At 45.8% G+C, this 17,496-nt stretch overlaps 1 protein-coding gene across 4 annotated transcripts in view; it reads left to right on the top strand.

Annotated features, from left to right (window-relative positions):
* ABCA1 (ATP binding cassette subfamily A member 1) overlaps positions 1-17,496 on the top strand; it is a 119,494-nt gene that overhangs the window by 53,451 nt on the left and 48,547 nt on the right. For all 4 annotated transcript variants that reach the window (XM_037035744.1, XM_037035741.1, XM_037035742.1 and 1 more), the window contains 5 exons: positions 1,911-2,087; positions 8,665-8,757; positions 11,910-12,150; positions 13,720-13,859; positions 14,176-14,292. In XM_037035744.1, the coding sequence (XP_036891639.1) occupies positions 1,911-2,087; positions 8,665-8,757; positions 11,910-12,150; positions 13,720-13,859; positions 14,176-14,292 (768 nt within the window). The remainder of the gene's footprint in view (positions 1-1,910; positions 2,088-8,664; positions 8,758-11,909; positions 12,151-13,719; positions 13,860-14,175; positions 14,293-17,496) is intronic.

Raw genomic sequence — 17,496 nt, 5'->3', positions numbered from 1 at the left:
GGAAAGAAAAGAATAAACCGCTATCTTTGTAACAGTGCTGAAATTCACCTGGTTTTACTTCTCTGCTCAGGCTGGCGTTGCCACCATTCAGAGAGAATGTGTGGCCTGCCATCCTGGGCCAGGTGGTTGAAATACAGCCGATTTTTCTGCCCGTTTACAGGCGTTTGTTCCTAACTTCCTCCTAAAAGGGGCATGAATTTAACTTATGATGGATTGAACATTTTCTGGAAACTTTCACAATTTTGAGACAATAACCAGGATTTAGGATTATTGAGCTGGAATAGCTCTGTCAGTAGATGAAAAAACTTAATGTTTCCTATAAAGAAAGACCTACATGGAGAGAATGCTTGTTTTTCTTGTTTATATAACCAGGAAGTGATAGTAGTGTCTATAAAGAGTTTTAACCTTACACTCGTAGGAAACTTCCTCTGGCATCATCAGAAACCATACAGCTCCTGTGCGGTGGGTAGTAGGCCCGACCTGTGTGGTTTATTGATTTTCACAGACGCGTCTCAAGTGTGTTCCCTGGCAGGAAGGGGCGCTGCTTCCTTAACCTGTCTCGTGTCTACATACCAGCTTGTCTTCTCAATGAGCAGAAGTAGAGGAAATGTTTATGCCTAAAAATAAGATCTCTGCTGTACATGCTCTAGAACTTCTAAAATCAGAAAAATGTGCTTACTGCTCGCCCTTGTGAAACTAGGGAAGAATATGCCTTGTGTTTAGCAACTGTGTGGTTGGGAGATGGGCCCGAGGCAGCAGGCGTATGAAAATAGTTGCGTTTAGCACGATTTCCATTGCCCACTGCCAAGTTCATTTCTGTCACATCTGATCAGCTTACAGTGAGGGGTATCCTAGGGATGGCGATGGTCCTTGAGGGGTAGGTAGGTTCTCCGAGTTGTCAGTGTTCTTAAGCACATACAGCAAAGGTCAGCTGACAGCCTGAGTCAGACCGAAGTGCGGTTCAGTATCTGGCAGTAGGTGGGAACTTCACGGTCCGTGTGGCAGGCCAGGTGCTCCGCGGTGTTAGAAAGTTTTGTGAAGCTTTTGTCTCGTCACTCACAGAAGGCTGTACTACAAGCAGGTCAAGCTGCGCTAATTTAAAACAATAGGAGAAGTAGTGACGGGGTAATAAAGAGTCTGCATCAACCACTCATTATTCCACAAATTTTACTGTTTGTAATGTTCCAGCACTGTGGACACAAAGTGAGTAGGAAAAGCAAGGCCCCTCATCTTACTGAACTTGCTGTCTAATGTACATTAAGGCCCATGCGTGAGGCTCTGTTTCTTTAGGCCCAGAAAAGCTAATCAAGCAAGCATAATAAGGTCAAGCAGAGGCTCTCTTGTGGGGTGGGGGTCGCTATAATGAATAGAGAAGAACGACCCAGGATGGGTTTACCAGTGATACGAGAAGCTTGCCTGGTGGTACTCTACTCTGGGGCGAGTAAAATGAATAGCTCCACATTCTAAAATTGCTTGAATAGTTCTTTACATCAGTGAAATATCTGTACCTACAAATAAACAGTATAAATGCTTTCTTCCTATAAGTCAGTCCAACCCTGGTTTAACATATGAGTTCCAAAATAATAAGAATGTTTTTCTCTAATAGAAGTGGTTTCAGGAGGTCACACTTTGGACCCCTAGTCACTGAATCATGTGTCCCACTTTTGAGAAAAGTGTTAGACTCAGGACTTTCCTTCTCAAGGACAAGAGAGTGGGAGATGATGAGTCAAACACAACCTTCAGGTTTTAAATGTCCTGCCCGGTTATAACCTTGATACATTCCGAAGTTCACTGGAGTGGTGTCCACTCTTCAAAGCTGTGTTGATGTGAAGACCCCCCCAAAAGGGTGGTCAGCTTCCCATCTTTGTAATCCAGTTTTCCCTGTCTCTCTTTACACGGAATCCTTCCAGGTATTTCTGCAAGGCTACCAGTTACATTTGACTGATCTGTGCAATGGATCCAAGTTGAAAGAGGTGATCCACCTTGATGACCACGACGTTTCCACACTTTGCAGCCTGCCGCCGGAGAAACTGGAGGCAGCTGAGCAAGTTCTGCGTTCCAACGTGGACATCCTGAAGCCCATCCTGGTGAGTGGGTGTGCTCTGGGGAGAAGCTTCAAGCACTAATTCTTTTGGAATGTGAAATATTTCCTTGGACAATGTGACCGTTTTTGTAGGAACATGGAGCTGGCTGAGAGTTTGAGATGTAATATAGCTCAGTGGTATTCCAACTGTTCTTGCAAACTTTTGGGGTGTCTCCCACAGAGTCGACGGAGGGAGAATGAGTTGGGTGTGGCCTTGAGTCTCATCCCAAGGTCCCCTGTGCCTGCTTCGATCAAAGAAGACCTGTTTGTTTGTTTTTTAATTATAATTTGAGATTATAAGAGTTCATTTGAAGAAGAGTTTTCCAGTTAAAAAAAAGTCTCAAAACCACTGACGAAAAGATAGATAACCTATTCATTTTAAAAAGCCCATCAGAAAGTGGACATTATGAGCTGTCAAAGTGGCAAAACCTTAGAATGGGGTGGAAGCACACTCAGTAATTAACTTGATCAATGACAAAACTGCGTTTACAAAAAAAAAATGCCAACAAAGTCTGGTTAGTCTAGGAATCAGTAGTTTGGAGAAGTGGTCCGTGAAAATACATGTTCATTCTTATTCAAAGAATGGGGGTCTCACCCTGAGCATTTGGGTCATTGGAGTGGTGGTGGTGTTGTATATAGTTCCAGAACAGGTGTATTTAAGGGAGTTTTGCAAGACCTCTGGTGAAATGCCCCTCCAACAATGTCATTTAACATCCAGTGTTCTGGTTTTTTACTCAGATTGGTAGTACTCGGATTGGTCAGTAGGTTCTCTTAAAACCAGGGAAAGAGGCCTGGAAAAAAGATGTGCCTGGAAAGAGATGTTCCTTATTATAAATAAAAGGAAATTGGAGTCCTCTGGGACTTTGTGACACATAATTTCTTCATAGAGAGCTAGGTCTCTGGGGGTGCTTAATCTTTCTGACTTCCCTTTCTGCCACATCTCTCTGCCTCTAGCCAGGGAAAGTTCGCTGCCTTTCACGGCTTGTGTGATTAGATTGGACCCATCCAGATAATCCAGGATAATGCCAATTTTAAGGCTGAGATGGGTAACTTGAAGAATTTCTCGCAGGTGCTGGGGTCTGTAGACCGAGGCCTGCCCGCCCATCCCATTTTCACCAATGACCTCCCAAGAGCTCCCTGACAATAGCCTTGGCCAGCACCAGACACTGAGCCACAGTGAAAAGAATGTGGGGTTAGCTAGGCTTGGCCTCTAGTCTTGGCTCACCATTGTCTCAGTGGTGTGAAGGTGGTGTCAGGTCCTTGAGGTGAGGAAATAGAGTCTGAGTCTTTAGCTAGCAAGGATAGGCATACGGCTAGATATGCCTCCATTTCAGTAACAGCTTGGGTTGCACATCCACGGGACTAGATGTTGTCCTGACCTCTCATAGTGCCTTCACCCTAAGAGGGAAAGTTCTGTGTCTGTGGAACAGAGAGTTCTGTTCACATGTCTTCTGATTCACGCAGCACATTCTTGCAAAGGCAGAACTCTGTCAGTGGGACAAAGGAGGTGCAGTGAGGGGTGCCTTGAGGTCCTGGAAGGCCAGTGATCTCACAGCTGGGCTGTGTGTAAACCAAGGGAGCAGATGCAGGAGGGTCAGCAAAGTCACCCTTGTCTTGAAGGGTCTTTGTTTGCTGCCCTTTTGACTCTTAGACCAGGACAGCAGATGGGGCTTGGCTTGTGGCTTCCTGGGGCGAGATACTTCAACTTGTCACTTACAGTCCTTACAGAACATGTGTGGCTTCTTTTGCAGGAGAAAACACTTGCTTTTTTTCTTCTTCCTGAAATTCAGACATTTGTGTGAAGTATCCGATTTTGTTTGGGTTTGACTTCATTGCCCACCTGTTTACAACATATGCTTTCGCTCAGCAAGCAGCTGCAGTCCTCATCATTTGGTCAGTGGTAGAGAGACATGCCTTGTGGATTTACTCTTCAGACTCTGTATTCACCTAATTCATGTGGGAAAAGGGGACTGGAGAACTGGGGATAAATATTTGGTGAATTTAGCAGTGTTTAGTGTTCATATGACCACTCAACTCCATCTGTACATTTTTGCCTCAATGGTATTGTCTCTTCCTTGAAAAGTACTGCCATTTCTTAGAGGTTTGATTATTTTGGGGGAGCAGATCCTGAGCTATGTGGTGGTAGGTGTATTTAAATGTGTTTACAAACAGAAAAAAAGGGAAGTATTTTAATGCATTAAACATAACAAGTTTAAAAGTTAATATTCAAATTGTGGAATTATTTTCAAACAATTAGTACCTTCAGGCATGAGTTTTATCACTTCCTATTTTGATTTAAAGATGTTAAAATGTTCTTCCAAGGAAAGCTCTATTGTCAGGTGAATCATGGGAAAGAGACAGTGACTGCTTCTGGGTGGTGATGGTCACTGATGCTGGTGTGTGCTTTCTTTTCACCCTGAACTATAATGTAAATCCTGGTCCTGAGTTGGAGTTTTTGAATATGGGCAAACTGAAGTAGTAGATTTAGTCTACTTTATGAGAGTATTTCGGGGGGAGTTTGAAATGTCCAATAAACACATGGTAACATGCGTTGGCAAAAGGAAAACGAAATGGTGTATTGTATTGAAAGTACATCCACATTTCACTTTATTTCCTAGTAGGGTCCCAGGAAAATGTCTGTGTGGATAAGACTTTTGTAAATTGAAGAGAGTTTTCAGTTCCATTTTAATTTCACAGATGTTCTGTCTTCTATTTCTAGTTGTCTGTGACGTCTAATGCATTAGTAGTAATGCTTCCCAGTCTCCATTTTGTATAGTGGTCATCTATAAACAACCACGTTCATTCAGTAGATACTTATTGAACCCTGATCTGTGCCACATACTGGTCCTGGGAGGTGGTGGTGAGCAAGGTACTGCTTTTTTCTGAGCTTCCCTGCTGGTGGCGGAGTAGATGGGATAGACCAAGCAAGGAGCAGATACTGAGCAGAAGGACAGCCCCTCTGCTCGGGGCTGTGCAGGCCCTGATGGGGCCTCTTAACCTGGTCTTAGAAGATCAGGAAAGAAGCATCCTCTAAGTTGGAACCAAAGAATAGAGGTGAGCCAGGAGAAGTACAGGAGAAGAATGGTCCAGGCAGAGGATAAAAGATGTGGATGCATTTGGGGGTGGGGAGGAGAAGAAGGTGGGATTTAGGGGAACCGCTCATGATTGAGTAGCTCGGGGTAGATTGGATGTCACTATGGGGAGTTTGATGGGAGGAGGAATGTAAGACATGATGCTGTGGAGGTGGGCAAAAGTTAGCTGGTCATGAACTTGTTAGGCTAATGGGCCTCACCCCTAGAGCCAAGGGAGCTACCGAAAGACTGGAGGGTAGAATGACTGGTTGAGGCGAATACAGAACAGAGTAGATCTGCGAGTATGAGTGGCCTTGGAAGGAGGACTCACGCCAGTCCATCTCGCCTTCCTGATAGGCTTTTCTCCGTTTCTTTTGATTTTCCTTCCGCAGACATTTACTGGGCATCTGGGTACTGTGTGCCAGGAACGGGGCTGAACACTGAGCGGATGTGAAACACCAGCTCAGAAACTGAAGTCCAGTTGCCTTTTAAATGTTCAGTCTTTTACAATTTAACTATTAAGCTAGTGAGGAAAGGGAAAAATAATGGAGTGGTCTGTTAAACTCAGAAAGGATGGGGCGCACAATGGCCTTTGTCATTCTGGGTTCAGCGGCACAGAATGCTGTGCTTTTAGGAAATGTTACTGTGTTGTGATTCACACGTTTTGCAGAAGTGGGTGGGAGCCATTGAGTAATACAATCAGCGTTTGTGGATTCTTCCTCCTCCAGTGATATTATAGTATTTACTTGTGATCTAAAAAAATTGAATAATGCATGAATTCCTGTTAGCTCAACACGGAATGTACAGTCCTTCACTGAAGGTTTTATTTTCCCCATTTCCCCTCCTTTCCTTACTTCAAACAAGAAAATCACTTGCTTCCAGTGGTCGATAGGGACCTGTATGAGTTCATAGCCAAGGGAATGTTTTTGGTTAGGAAGAATAATAGTTGGAATTCCAAACTGAATTGTTACTGGAGCTCCTCGGACAAAGGATCTGGCAGGGTTTGTTGGCCTTTGTCAAGAATGAGCAGGAGACCACAGTTCACTGCAGGCACATGGTTCTCGGATATTCTGGGGCCTGGTTTCCAAGCATGTTTCCTGGGGTTGATGTTATTCAAGGAAGTTACATCTCTCAGATCCGGTAGGTACGCAAGCCAGCATACTTTCTTTGCCCTTCCTTCATTTCTGCCCCGTCTCCCTCCATTTCTCCTCCTCTTCTTGCTTATCTGACATCAAATTAAAAAGAAATGGAATAGTTCAAATACACAGAAAGGTACAGAGAATACCACAAGGAACACTCCTGTACCACCAGCCACCATTTGATCATGCTTGCCTCGGAGCCTTTGCAAGAAATAAAGCGTTCCAGATATGGTTGGTGGCACCTGTGGTATTCCTCTCCCTCCCATCAGCCATAGCCACTGTTCTGTACAGCCGTGTGTGTCTTTGCATCCTGTTAGTAACAGGGCGCTGCGTTGTTTTGCATGTGTTTATGTTGTATAAAAGCGCGTGTTCATCTGCAGCTTGTCTTTTTTCACTCAACATTAGATTTTTGAGATTTATCAATGTTGATACATGTGGCATCTGGTTAATTATAACTGCTGCCTGGTATTCCATTTTTATACTAACGTTTGAAAAAAATACATTCTTCCAGTCTTTGACTCCCCCCGTGTCCCCAGCATTGTTTATCGTGTCTTTGGGCACACAGTTTTTACTTTTGAAAGTTGGAGGGGTGTTTCTTGCCCCATTTGATTTGGACTTTTTATATTTTGTGTAAGAGGGCTTTTCCTACCCCGAGTTCACAAGTATATTTTCTTCTGTGTTTTCGAAACTTTCATTTTTACTTTTAGCTCTTTATTGAATATACCCCAAATTTAATTTTACATAGTGGTGTGAGATGGAAAGTTTATTAATTTTTCTTACATGAATAGCTAGCTGTCCCAGCAACAGTAATGGAATAACCCATCCTTTCCCCACTGATTTGTAATATTAAGTCTGACTCTTTGCACCAGTCCATTCTTTGTATTTTTGTAATGTCCAAGCACTGAAAAGTAGAATGAAGTCTTGAGCCAAATAATAACTCTGTAGATAATCTACGTTTTGAACTTGGTCTGAATTTGAATTGTGTGTGTGTTTTGTTTTTTTTTAAAGATTTTATTTATTTATTTATCTTTAGAGGGGAAGGAGAGAGGGAGAGAAACATCAATGTATGGTTGCCTTTCGTGCGTCCCCTGCTGGTAGTTAGCCTGCAAGGAACCAGCCTGCAACCCAGGCATGTGCCCTGACTGGGAATCGAACCGCGATCGTCTGGTTCGCAGGCCCGCGCTCAATCCACTGAGCTACGCCAGCCAGGGCAATTGTGTGTGTGTTTTTAACCCTGCGATGTCAGCCTGCACCTGCGTGTGTGACTCTAGGCAGCACTTCTTTGAAAATGGAAATTTGTATTGGCTGCAGATTGTCAATACTGTTCAGGAATGCTGATTATTTATCTGAAATGATTAGTATAAACAAGATCCTAGAAATGGCATTGACTGTTCAACCTATTGCTTATGGATGGCTTTAGCCAATTTCTCTGAAACCAAAACGTAAATCAGTAAATTAAACAAATATACCAAGGCTCACACTATTGACAAAGTCACATGGTAAGGTACGGTATCGCAAGGGGGTCAGAGAGCCACAGTAAATGTCATGAGATTACACTCATAGGTTAAACAGTCATTCAGGAGGCCCTGCTGTGTGCATGGAGTTTTGCTGAGTTGCGTAGCTTTTAAAATAGGAAGAATAAGCTTGCCCCACAGTTAAGACATGCAAGTTGAAAAACCTGCAGGAAAAAAGCATTACTTGTGCAGATTTAAATTCTTTGTTCAGATGGCAAAGACACATTTGAAGAACAGCATGAATTGCTTGCTCATTGATTTGTCCCCTTCAGGGGAGAGATGACTGCTAATGATGACAGGGGCCGGTGTTGGGCCTGGAGTTAGAGAAACCCGGTCTTTGGCACGTGGTAACTTATGTACACAAGGGGCTGAACACAGAAAGTGCTGACTTTGGCAGCATGAAAGAGAATTCCTTCTTCCCAAGCTTTTGGTAGCTTTAAACTTTATAGTTTTTCCCATTCTTGTTGAGCTACCACCAACTTGGTTTTCAAGACTATTTCCATGGTCCCGTCTGGCAGAACCCAAGACAGAGTTGGGAATTTGTGGTCAGGGTTCCATTTGGATACACACATACCCCCCCCCATGTGAGATATTTTTACCTGTTACCTGTGAACTAGTTTATATGTTTCTACACTATTGGAAAGCATTCATCAAAGACTTAGTTATTCTTAAATAAAAAACCTGCGAACATAGAATGGTTTTAGTGTCCTATTTTCATTAGGAGTGGGTTTTTTTTCCCCCTGTATGTGTATTAAAGTCAAGGTTGTGAATGGTTTGAATTCACTTTTTTTATTTTCAATAGAGATTACAAGTTTATATTTGAGCTTTAAAAGATAAAGTATTTTTTCTCATTGCAGACGGGAATAGACACCCTGTCACCTGTCCTGAACAAGGAGCTGGCTGAAGGCACAAAAACTTTGCTGGACAGTCTCGGGACTCTGGCCCAAGAGGTAAGTTAGAGCTTTCCATCACCGGAAGGTGGACCATCCCATCGGTGTTTTGACCCTGCGTTTGGCTAACAGTGTTCTTCGGATTTGTATATTATGAAATGTACAGTCAATATTAGAGGCATCAGTGATTTTAAAAAATGAAATGGTTTGATCTCCTTACATTAGAGAAGAAGGAACAGACTCATAGATGTCTCAGAGCTAATTAGTCAGCGGCTAAAGGCCCGATGTCTAGTCTAGAACTTTCTTCCATTTTTATTCCTGCCCCCAGCTAATAACTCATTTGGAAAGAAGGTATTTCCTCTGATCCCCCGCTATCCCATGTGCTGTGTTTGTCTCACCAGCAACGTTTCCACATTGTTTCTTTTGCTGCAAGGCCAGAGAATCTTTTTTACCAAAACACTTGCTTGCTAACTAAGCCACGTCTTTCCCTAGTGTACACCTGGCCTTCGGAGTTTGATTTTGGGAATAAAGTCTTCTGACGAACACTAAGTTGAGTTTGGCCTTGAGGCCACCATGTGGACAAATCTATCAGAAAAACCTTTGTCTTAGGATCAGTGGGCCTGTGGGTGCCTACAAAAGCAGTTCACCTCTCCTTCGCCTCCAAGCCAGGGTGTGTTTCACCTTCTGACACCCAGCCTCATTTCACATTAGACTGGAAAGGAGGGATTGTCTGGGGCCCAGCATGGAGGGCGCTGAGCCAGTGGGCGAGGATCAGAACAAGGCAGGCCTTAACCTGTAGGACATTGGCTAGGACTGCTGTGGGGGGGAGTTTTCTCAGACTTGGCCCAGCCTGATTGTAGTTGCTTCTCTAACACATTTTTTGGTATTGGTATCATTTTTTTTAAATATCAAAATTTAGTTTGTTTTCTGGGAGTAAAAGTATCAGATGTTGTTCACTGTGGAAAATGCAAATTGTTTGGAAAATATAGAAAACACCAAGATTAAACAGTTGACACTTCTGTCTATCATTTTTGGTTTTCCCAAAAAGAAAAGAAACTTTTAAGTATGCTCATGTGTCTGGCTGAAGAAGCTTGGCTTTTGTTACCCTTCCAGGAAAATAAAAGCCCTCTCCCAGCCTGCCATTCGTTAAATAATTCAGTTGTGAATGCTGGTGACGGTTTAGGAGGTGGAGAAGCTTGGTCAACTGGGGGGGGGGCGTCTTCCAGGAGGCAGAAAGAGACACAGGGACTGCCCTGCAGGCCCATCACTGTTTCTCTGGGGTCCTGGTAGCTGACATGTACGGCCCTGAACTGACCACTGTTCCGGGTCCTCTCCCAGCCTTAGAGAGAGCAGAGCAGAGACGGTAACGTGGGAGGCTGTCTCCAACCTCTTCCACCACCGGCCTGCCTTTTGTCTGGGGTTAAAAAAAAATAAGTGCAAGCATGTGATGTTCCCACTGCTGATGTGGTGGAAACTCTCCAACTGCGCAGTATACATTTTTCTTGGCAGCTGCTTCCGTGTGTACTGCTTGCTCCCTGGTCCAGGGCGAGCAGGGGCCATCTGGTCTCTCAAAGTCACTTGGACCACGTGCTACTCATTGTCTCCCTTGCTATGTCTCTGGGACAAATGGGAGAAGATAAATAAATAAATCAGCGCTCTCCACACCAAGGACGTGTGGAGCATGCGCCGGGGACCAGAAGAACGAGGAAGCATTTGCCCCTACGACAGGTGCTCGAAGGAACCAACAGTTTGGAGGGACTGCACCATTTATGGTGCCTCTGTCCAAATACATGCTCATTTTATGTGGGGAGAAATTTATTATTTGGGTGGGGGGGGCATGGCGGGATGGTGGTGGAAAGGCTGCCCGTGGGAAGAGAAGCGAGTGGCTTTTACTCACTGTTATTTAAGAATCTCCAGGGCTATTCTACCTACCAACCGGAAGAAAGGTGGTCGGGCCCTCTCCCCCCTCCCCGTCTGTGTACCTCAGACAGGCTATGAAAAGATGAAGTGAGGAAAAGCTGGCCACCTAATTGTGTTCTAGTGGTGTGTGTTAGATGTCCCCTGTCTGGAGGGACAAATGTTTGGGACATTCGACCACCCCGGGAGTGTCTGGAGTGGTTCCCCTCTGGAGGCCGAGGGCAGACGGGAGGTACAGCATCTAGGAGCATGCTCCCCCAGAACCAGCAGGCCCTGTGAGACAGGGCACGCGGAGTCTGATTCTCGGCCTTCTCGAAGGGCTGCGCGGGGTCCCACAGCCTCCGCCCTCCACGCTTCACGGCTCGGTCTTCCACGTGATGAGAGCATGCGGTGACTTTTCAAGGGGTATAGGGATCTGTTAATGATTTATTGTGGAATGTGTGGCAATACAAAGGGCTCTGTAAATATTTAATTATAATGGCCATTGAGCCAAGAACGCCACAAGGTGCTGGAGTTCGTTTGTATGTGACGCAAAGCGCTTGTCGAGTGGAAGTCCCAGACACAGCGCCCGGCTGCCTGGAGAGTCTGACTCATCGCTCGTGGGGCCCGTTCTGTGCAGGGCGTATATCATGTGATTTACTCCTCACCACCACACTCTGTCATCGTCTTGATGATACATTGGGCCTTAGCAGAGTGACCTTTCTAAGGCTGCATGCTAATGAGAGACGTAGCTGGGATTCAGACTCTCCAATCTTAGGCTTTTTCCATTGCCCGACACCTAACTGAGGTGTCTCACACAGTAGCTCTTCTCCCAAGGGGAGAGGGGTCTCCACACTGGAGTTGGAGGTGTTTTAGAAATGCATCAGTGACCGAGGGTGTGAGCAGTTCCCGATGTGTGTGTATGAACACATCCCTGTTCGGAGAGAGCATTCTGTCCTATCGACCTAAAGATAATCAGAGTAAAATAAAGCCCATCGCCAGGGGCCCCCACTAACTGCTAAGTTGTACTACTTCATCTTTAATGTGCCTAAGCATCTTGTGAAAATGCAGGTTGGAATTGCAGATTGGCAGATCAGAGTCTGTGCATCAAACCTCTCAGATTCCGCTGATATTGGTGGTCCCCGGACCACACCCAGCATGGTTCGGGCAACCCTATTATCATAGGGGTTTGAGGAGATGATGTCACACAAGACAGGTTCTGGGATGCGGCCTTGGCAAGGCCCAGAGAGTAAGATGATTCTTTCTCCTCTCTGCCTCCCCCCTCGCTCTGCCCCTTTCCTGATGCCCGGCCTCAGCTGTTGAGCATGAGGAGCTGGAGTGACATGCGGCAGGAGGTGGTGTTTCTGACCAACGCGAACAGTTCCGGCTCCTCCACCCAGATATACCAGGCTGTCTCCCGCATCGTCTGTGGCCATCCCGAGGGTGGGGGCCTGAAGATCAAGTCCCTCAACTGGTATGAGGACAACAACTACAAAGCCCTCTTCGGAGGCAATGGCACCGAGGAGGATGCTGGCACCTTCTATGACAATTCTACAAGTGAGTGGCTGTGCAGACTGAAGCCCTGGTCCCAGCCCACCCTCGAGGTGACTCGGTCAGCCCTGTGTCACCTCCGCCCTCGTGCATACGCTTATCTTCTGTAGCACCATTGCATGTTGATATGTCCGCTCACCAGGCCCAGCCCCTAGAGGAGAGCAACTTTCCCTGCGTAGCTACCTGGCTCTACTTAACTTGAATGGAGCCCGGCACATCTCGGGTACACAGTGTGTTTGTCAGATGAATGAGTGATTGAAAGCCAACCTCTCAGTTTTCTGGGGGACATAGGAGAGTGGTTCCCAGAGTAATCAAGGCTCTTCTCCTCCTCCCCTGCCTTGAGGTATGCCTTAAAATGAAAACAGTAGCAGTAATAATCACAACATAAAAGTCAACCTTTAGGGAACATCCTCTATGCACTCTGTTTGTTATCTCATGTAACCTTTACAGTAACCCTTCAAGGAAGGTTTCATTGCCCCACATTTTATAGGCTCAGAGAGGGTAAGTGACTTGTTCAAAGCCACAGCGCAGCCAATCCACAAGAGTCGGGATTAAGCCCAGACGCTCCTGGCTCTATGCTCCCCCCCCCACACCCCCGCAAACCACATGACCACATGGCCTCTGAAATACCTGTTAGCAGAGGGGTGTATCTATCATCAGACTCGGGCATTTGATCAGCTGTTTGTTTTCGGTTCTTAGCTGCGGTACGGTGTTAAAGAACCTTGTAACTTCATATCTGCTCCTCACACCCGGGCAGCCCTGCAGGCATGTGTGTCCTGTGCCTGGTGGCAGTGGGGAGCCAGTGTTACAGTTTCAGACAATGGCATCCTTTTCCTTGAAAACTTGATGCAAGCAAGCCTTTCTCTATTTCCGACCGCAGGTGTGTCTTTCAGACACTGAGTGAGGCAGCTTTTTGTGCATTACTGTAACACAAGAACCTTTTATTTTTCTCCGGAGTAAAGCACTCCAGACATCGCAGCTTGCTGTGCAAGCCTGGAGGGGATGGTGTTACAGGCAGTTTTCTGAAATGCCATCCCCTCTGCGCCCTTGCTTTGCAAGTCAACCCAAGAGAACCTTCATTTTTACAACAGATGTAAATGTGGGCAAATCCTGTGTTTTTTTAAAAAAATTATATTGTCTTTGCAGCATACTTGGTACCTATAAGAACCCAGAATGAAATTTAAAAAAAAAACAGGAATCTTTTTGGAAAATCAAATCCTATTGTGTGTTATAACTTTGGCCACATTTACTTCTCACTTTAGGATGATTCTTACATTTATTATATGTACTTGTGATGTCACCTATTAATTAAAGGGAATTATTTAGTTTTCAAGTGAAAACAGTGGGCTGGCGTACGAGCATGAATGTAGCGATGTGCAGGTGTAAGTAGGTGTAATTCACTTTATTTTTGCAGGGAAGCAAACTGAGGCTCAGACTCATGAAGTTATTTATTCCATAGCTCTTAAGTGGTAGAGCTGGGATTTGAACCTAAGACTGTGTTGCCGGCTCCAAAGCCCTGTTAGTTCCCACAAGTATATCACCATGTGTATGAATATTTGTCTTTCATCTTCATAGCTCCATATTGCAATGATTTGATGAAGAATTTGGAGTCCAGTCCTCTTTCCCGCATCATATGGAAAGCTCTCAAGCCTCTGCTTGTTGGGAAGATCCTGTATACACCTGACACTCCAGCCACAAGGCAGGTTATGGCTGAGGTAAGCTGCCAGGCCCAGGAGTTCCTGTGCAGAATCCTGCTAGAATTACAGGCAGAACAGTAAAGGCACTTCCAGATGGAGTATACTGAGCAAGCTCCTGGCTCTTCTGGGATTCCCACAGTGAGAGCCGCGAGCCCCACCCAGGCCGGAGCCGACTGCAGAGGTCGGCTCTCCCACCTTGGGTGTTGGAGCTGCAGGGGACCCCTCTCGGGGATGGGAAGACGGGGCGAGGGCTGCTGTGATGGAGCCGCTGCCTTTCTCATGTCTCTGCCTCTCCTTTTTCTTCCTGCTCCCCCGGCTCCTCTCCTGACTCCAGGTGAATAAGACTTTCCAGGAACTGGCTGTGTTTCATGATATAAAAGGCATGTGGGAGGAACTCAGCCCCAAGATCTGGACCTTCATGGAAAGCAGCACAGAAATGGACCTTGTCCGGGTGAGTGTCCTGACTACTATGTGCCTATGTGATGCTGGAGAGGTGGGTTTCTGGTCACCTTCCCAGACGTAACTGAGGTGAGAATTCTTTACATTTAACCAGCTTAGACGTATTGAGCAGAGCTCAAGCCACAGGCTGTCCCCTTTGTAGAGCAATAGGTGACGGTACAGAGAGAACACTGGTTTCATGCACATTGTCATCCATGCATCTGGTGGTCAAAAGTCAGTTTTCTAAGGAACTGAGTGAGGGCTGATATTTGGAGCAAGAGTTTAGGGATTGCAGGACCTTGACTATTTTCATTTCAGGCCCTTGAGCCAGCCTCAGTATCTAGCTTAGCCTTCCTGTGTCTCGGTAGAATGTGGAGAGAGGTGCCGGGAGCAAAGGGCTGGTCTGACCCATAGACTGGTGTGAGATACTCCAAAGTCACGGAGTGAGCACAGAGCTGCTGTGACTACGTGGAGGGGAATTGCGTGCACTTAGTCCCTCCGAATCACCTGAAAGGGTTTAGTCCTCTAGAGACAATTGGATTCAAAAGTGGAGGAGTAAGAACAGAATGTCTCCTTTGCTTCAGCCTGAGTGCCATTTAATCACATCATCCCTGCCTTAGGCTGAGTCAGAGAATCATTAGACTGTTTCCTCTCTCCATGGTGAGGGAGCCGGAGTCCTGTTGTGGCTGCTGCCATTAAGAACCAGGAACGGATTTGGTCAGGTTTCTTGTCTTTGATAACCTCATTCATCAGAGTGCAGGTGGGGTTTAGAGGCAATTCCTCTCTGGAAGGTACTCCCTCAGGCTTAGGATGGTCCCGATACCTTGGGAGGGGCTATCCCCAGGGGGCCCTCCACTGATGAGAAAGCTGGAATTGCCATGTACTAGTCCTCTTACATCTGTGGGGCTCTTAAATCCGGGCCTTTAAAAACCAAGGTTCTTTTGTAAGAACAGGAGCAATGATTTTTGTGGGTTTACCGAATAATTCCCGACTAATATTAATGGCTACTCATGCCCTTCAAGTATGGGTCTCTGTCTGGTTCCAGTCTGTTCTCTGCAGAGGAACTCACGTGATCCAGCCATGGACAGCGGCCTAGACCTAGGTGTGCTCTCAGGCCTCTTCTTCCTGGTCCCCTCCTTGGAGTCTGCATCTCTCCCTGTTGGATGTCCTGCCTTCTGAGTCTCAGAGGATTCCATGAGTTTGAAGGGATTCCATAGGTTGGATCTGTAGGCAGATAGATGTTTTCCCTACTTTGAAATGGAGAGTTTGGCTTGGATGTTCCAACTGCTCATAGGCTCCCAGTTCTTTGGGACAGAACCTTGTAAATACGGTTGTGAGATTCATCACAAATCCTGCTGGGAGAAGCCAGGATGTGCAATAGGAAATGTAGAAGCTGTGGCTGGGGAGAAAGGCATGGCATGTGGATTTTAGGACCTTTACTTTTTAAGTTCTAGGGGACCATGAAAGGGTTTTAAGCAAGAGCAGATGTAGGTACATTACTGTGTGATGAGTGGATTCAAGTCGGGGTAGGGGGGTGGGAGGGGCAGGCGGTGAAATGGGATGACTGTTTGATTGTGGAGGGGTGAAAGAGAGGGAGGCTTTAGGATGATTTTTGACTTCTGGCTGGTGGATGGTGGGGATGTCCCATAGGTGATAGATACTGGGGCCTGGAGAGCAGGGGATGGTTGGAGACACTGACTAAGGACTTACTGGCCTGTGGGTGGAAATTGAAGGAGCCTCTTCCAACTTTCTCTGTTAGGGGATGTTTCTTTCACACCACGAGCTTGGGCTTCTCAGTACTCTCTACCTGCTACAGCCTCGCGTCTGGTACATGAGGCCATGCCTAAGGTTTCTGCTTCTATTGGGGTAGTTGTCTCTCTCTCCCCACCCCCATCCCTCCCTTCTTTTAGCTTTATTGAAGTAGAAGTTGTATATATTTAAGGTGAACAACTTGATGTTTTGATATACATATCCAGTATAAAACAATAACCACAATTGTTAACGTGCATCCTATCACATAGCTACTGCTTAGCAAATTTCAAGTAGAGAGCATGGTCTTGTCAGTATAGTCACCATACTGTACCTTCGACCTCAGATTGTATAATTGAACCTGTCGTATGCTTTCGCCTCCCCATGTTCCCCACCTGCAGTCCCCGGCAGTTACCACTCTCCTCTGTGACAGCTCTTATCTTGCTTTTGTCCGTGGTTCTGTCTACACCCATTGCATCACCATACAGATCCGAAATCAATTCTCTGTTGCACCATGGAACCCGTGATACTAAATGGCGCTGATTTTTAGCTGTTTTTTTTTTTTTTGCCTTCTTCATTTCCAGGCCTGGCTGTCTCCCTGGCTACCACTCCCAAGGGTGAAATTAGGCCTCCTGGTCTCAGCAAGTACCCTAGGATGGCCAGGTGATCAGGGATTTTATTAGGCTCATCTCTCTGGTCTTGTTTCCTTGGCCATATTACTCAAAACTCACACTGGGCAGGGCCCAGACACCACGTGTCTTCACTCAGCTCTCGTTCATTCACTTCAGGTTTGCGAATAAAGTCATTTCAGAATTGCTAACCCATACTCCTGTGAACTTTTGTGAGGTACAATTTTGTATCTATTTATGTTAGCAGAAATACATATTTTACTGATGACAGTATAAATTGCTTTTCCCTATTGGGAAGCAATTTGGGATGAAAATTGCAAGAACCATAAAATATGTGGTATCCTGTTTACCTCCATCCCACACGCCCTCAGGGATGTATCCTACAGAAATACTTTTAAAAGAAAGAAGTCACCGTAGGACAGAAAACGTTATTGCTATAATAATTGTTATTGTGAGAAATTAGAAATGGGCTAAATGCTTAGCAGTATGAGAATAGTCAGTGAAATTATAGTGCATATAACCTATGAAATCATTATGCTTCCATTAAAATAATAAATATGAAGCCACCTGGGGAAAGAAGCTTATGTTCCTGGAAATAAGATGCATTCAGAAAGCAGCCATATTTGGTCCCTTAGAGATTCCGTGTCTGCAGAGCCAGGGTTTCCTTGTCCCCCTCGAAGCTGCGACAGGAGCTGCAGCTGCTGCCCCCTCTCCGTGAGCTGAGGTGGAAGCTGACCATTGCTTTGGCGGCACGTCTCTGCAGGCCTCTGCCCCAGCCCTCTGCGCCTATTGGTGGAGCACCAGACGGGCTTGTCCTTTTTTTCCATATTGACCCACGC

The sequence above is a fragment of the Sturnira hondurensis genome, unplaced genomic scaffold (assembly GCF_014824575.4).
Source record: "Sturnira hondurensis isolate 20B ecotype Veracruz unplaced genomic scaffold, ASM1482457v3 Scaffold0022566, whole genome shotgun sequence".
NCBI lineage: Eukaryota > Metazoa > Chordata > Mammalia > Chiroptera > Phyllostomidae > Sturnira > Sturnira hondurensis.
Note: the sequence above shows the minus strand (reverse complement) of the source record. Positions and strands in the feature narration are given on the sequence as shown.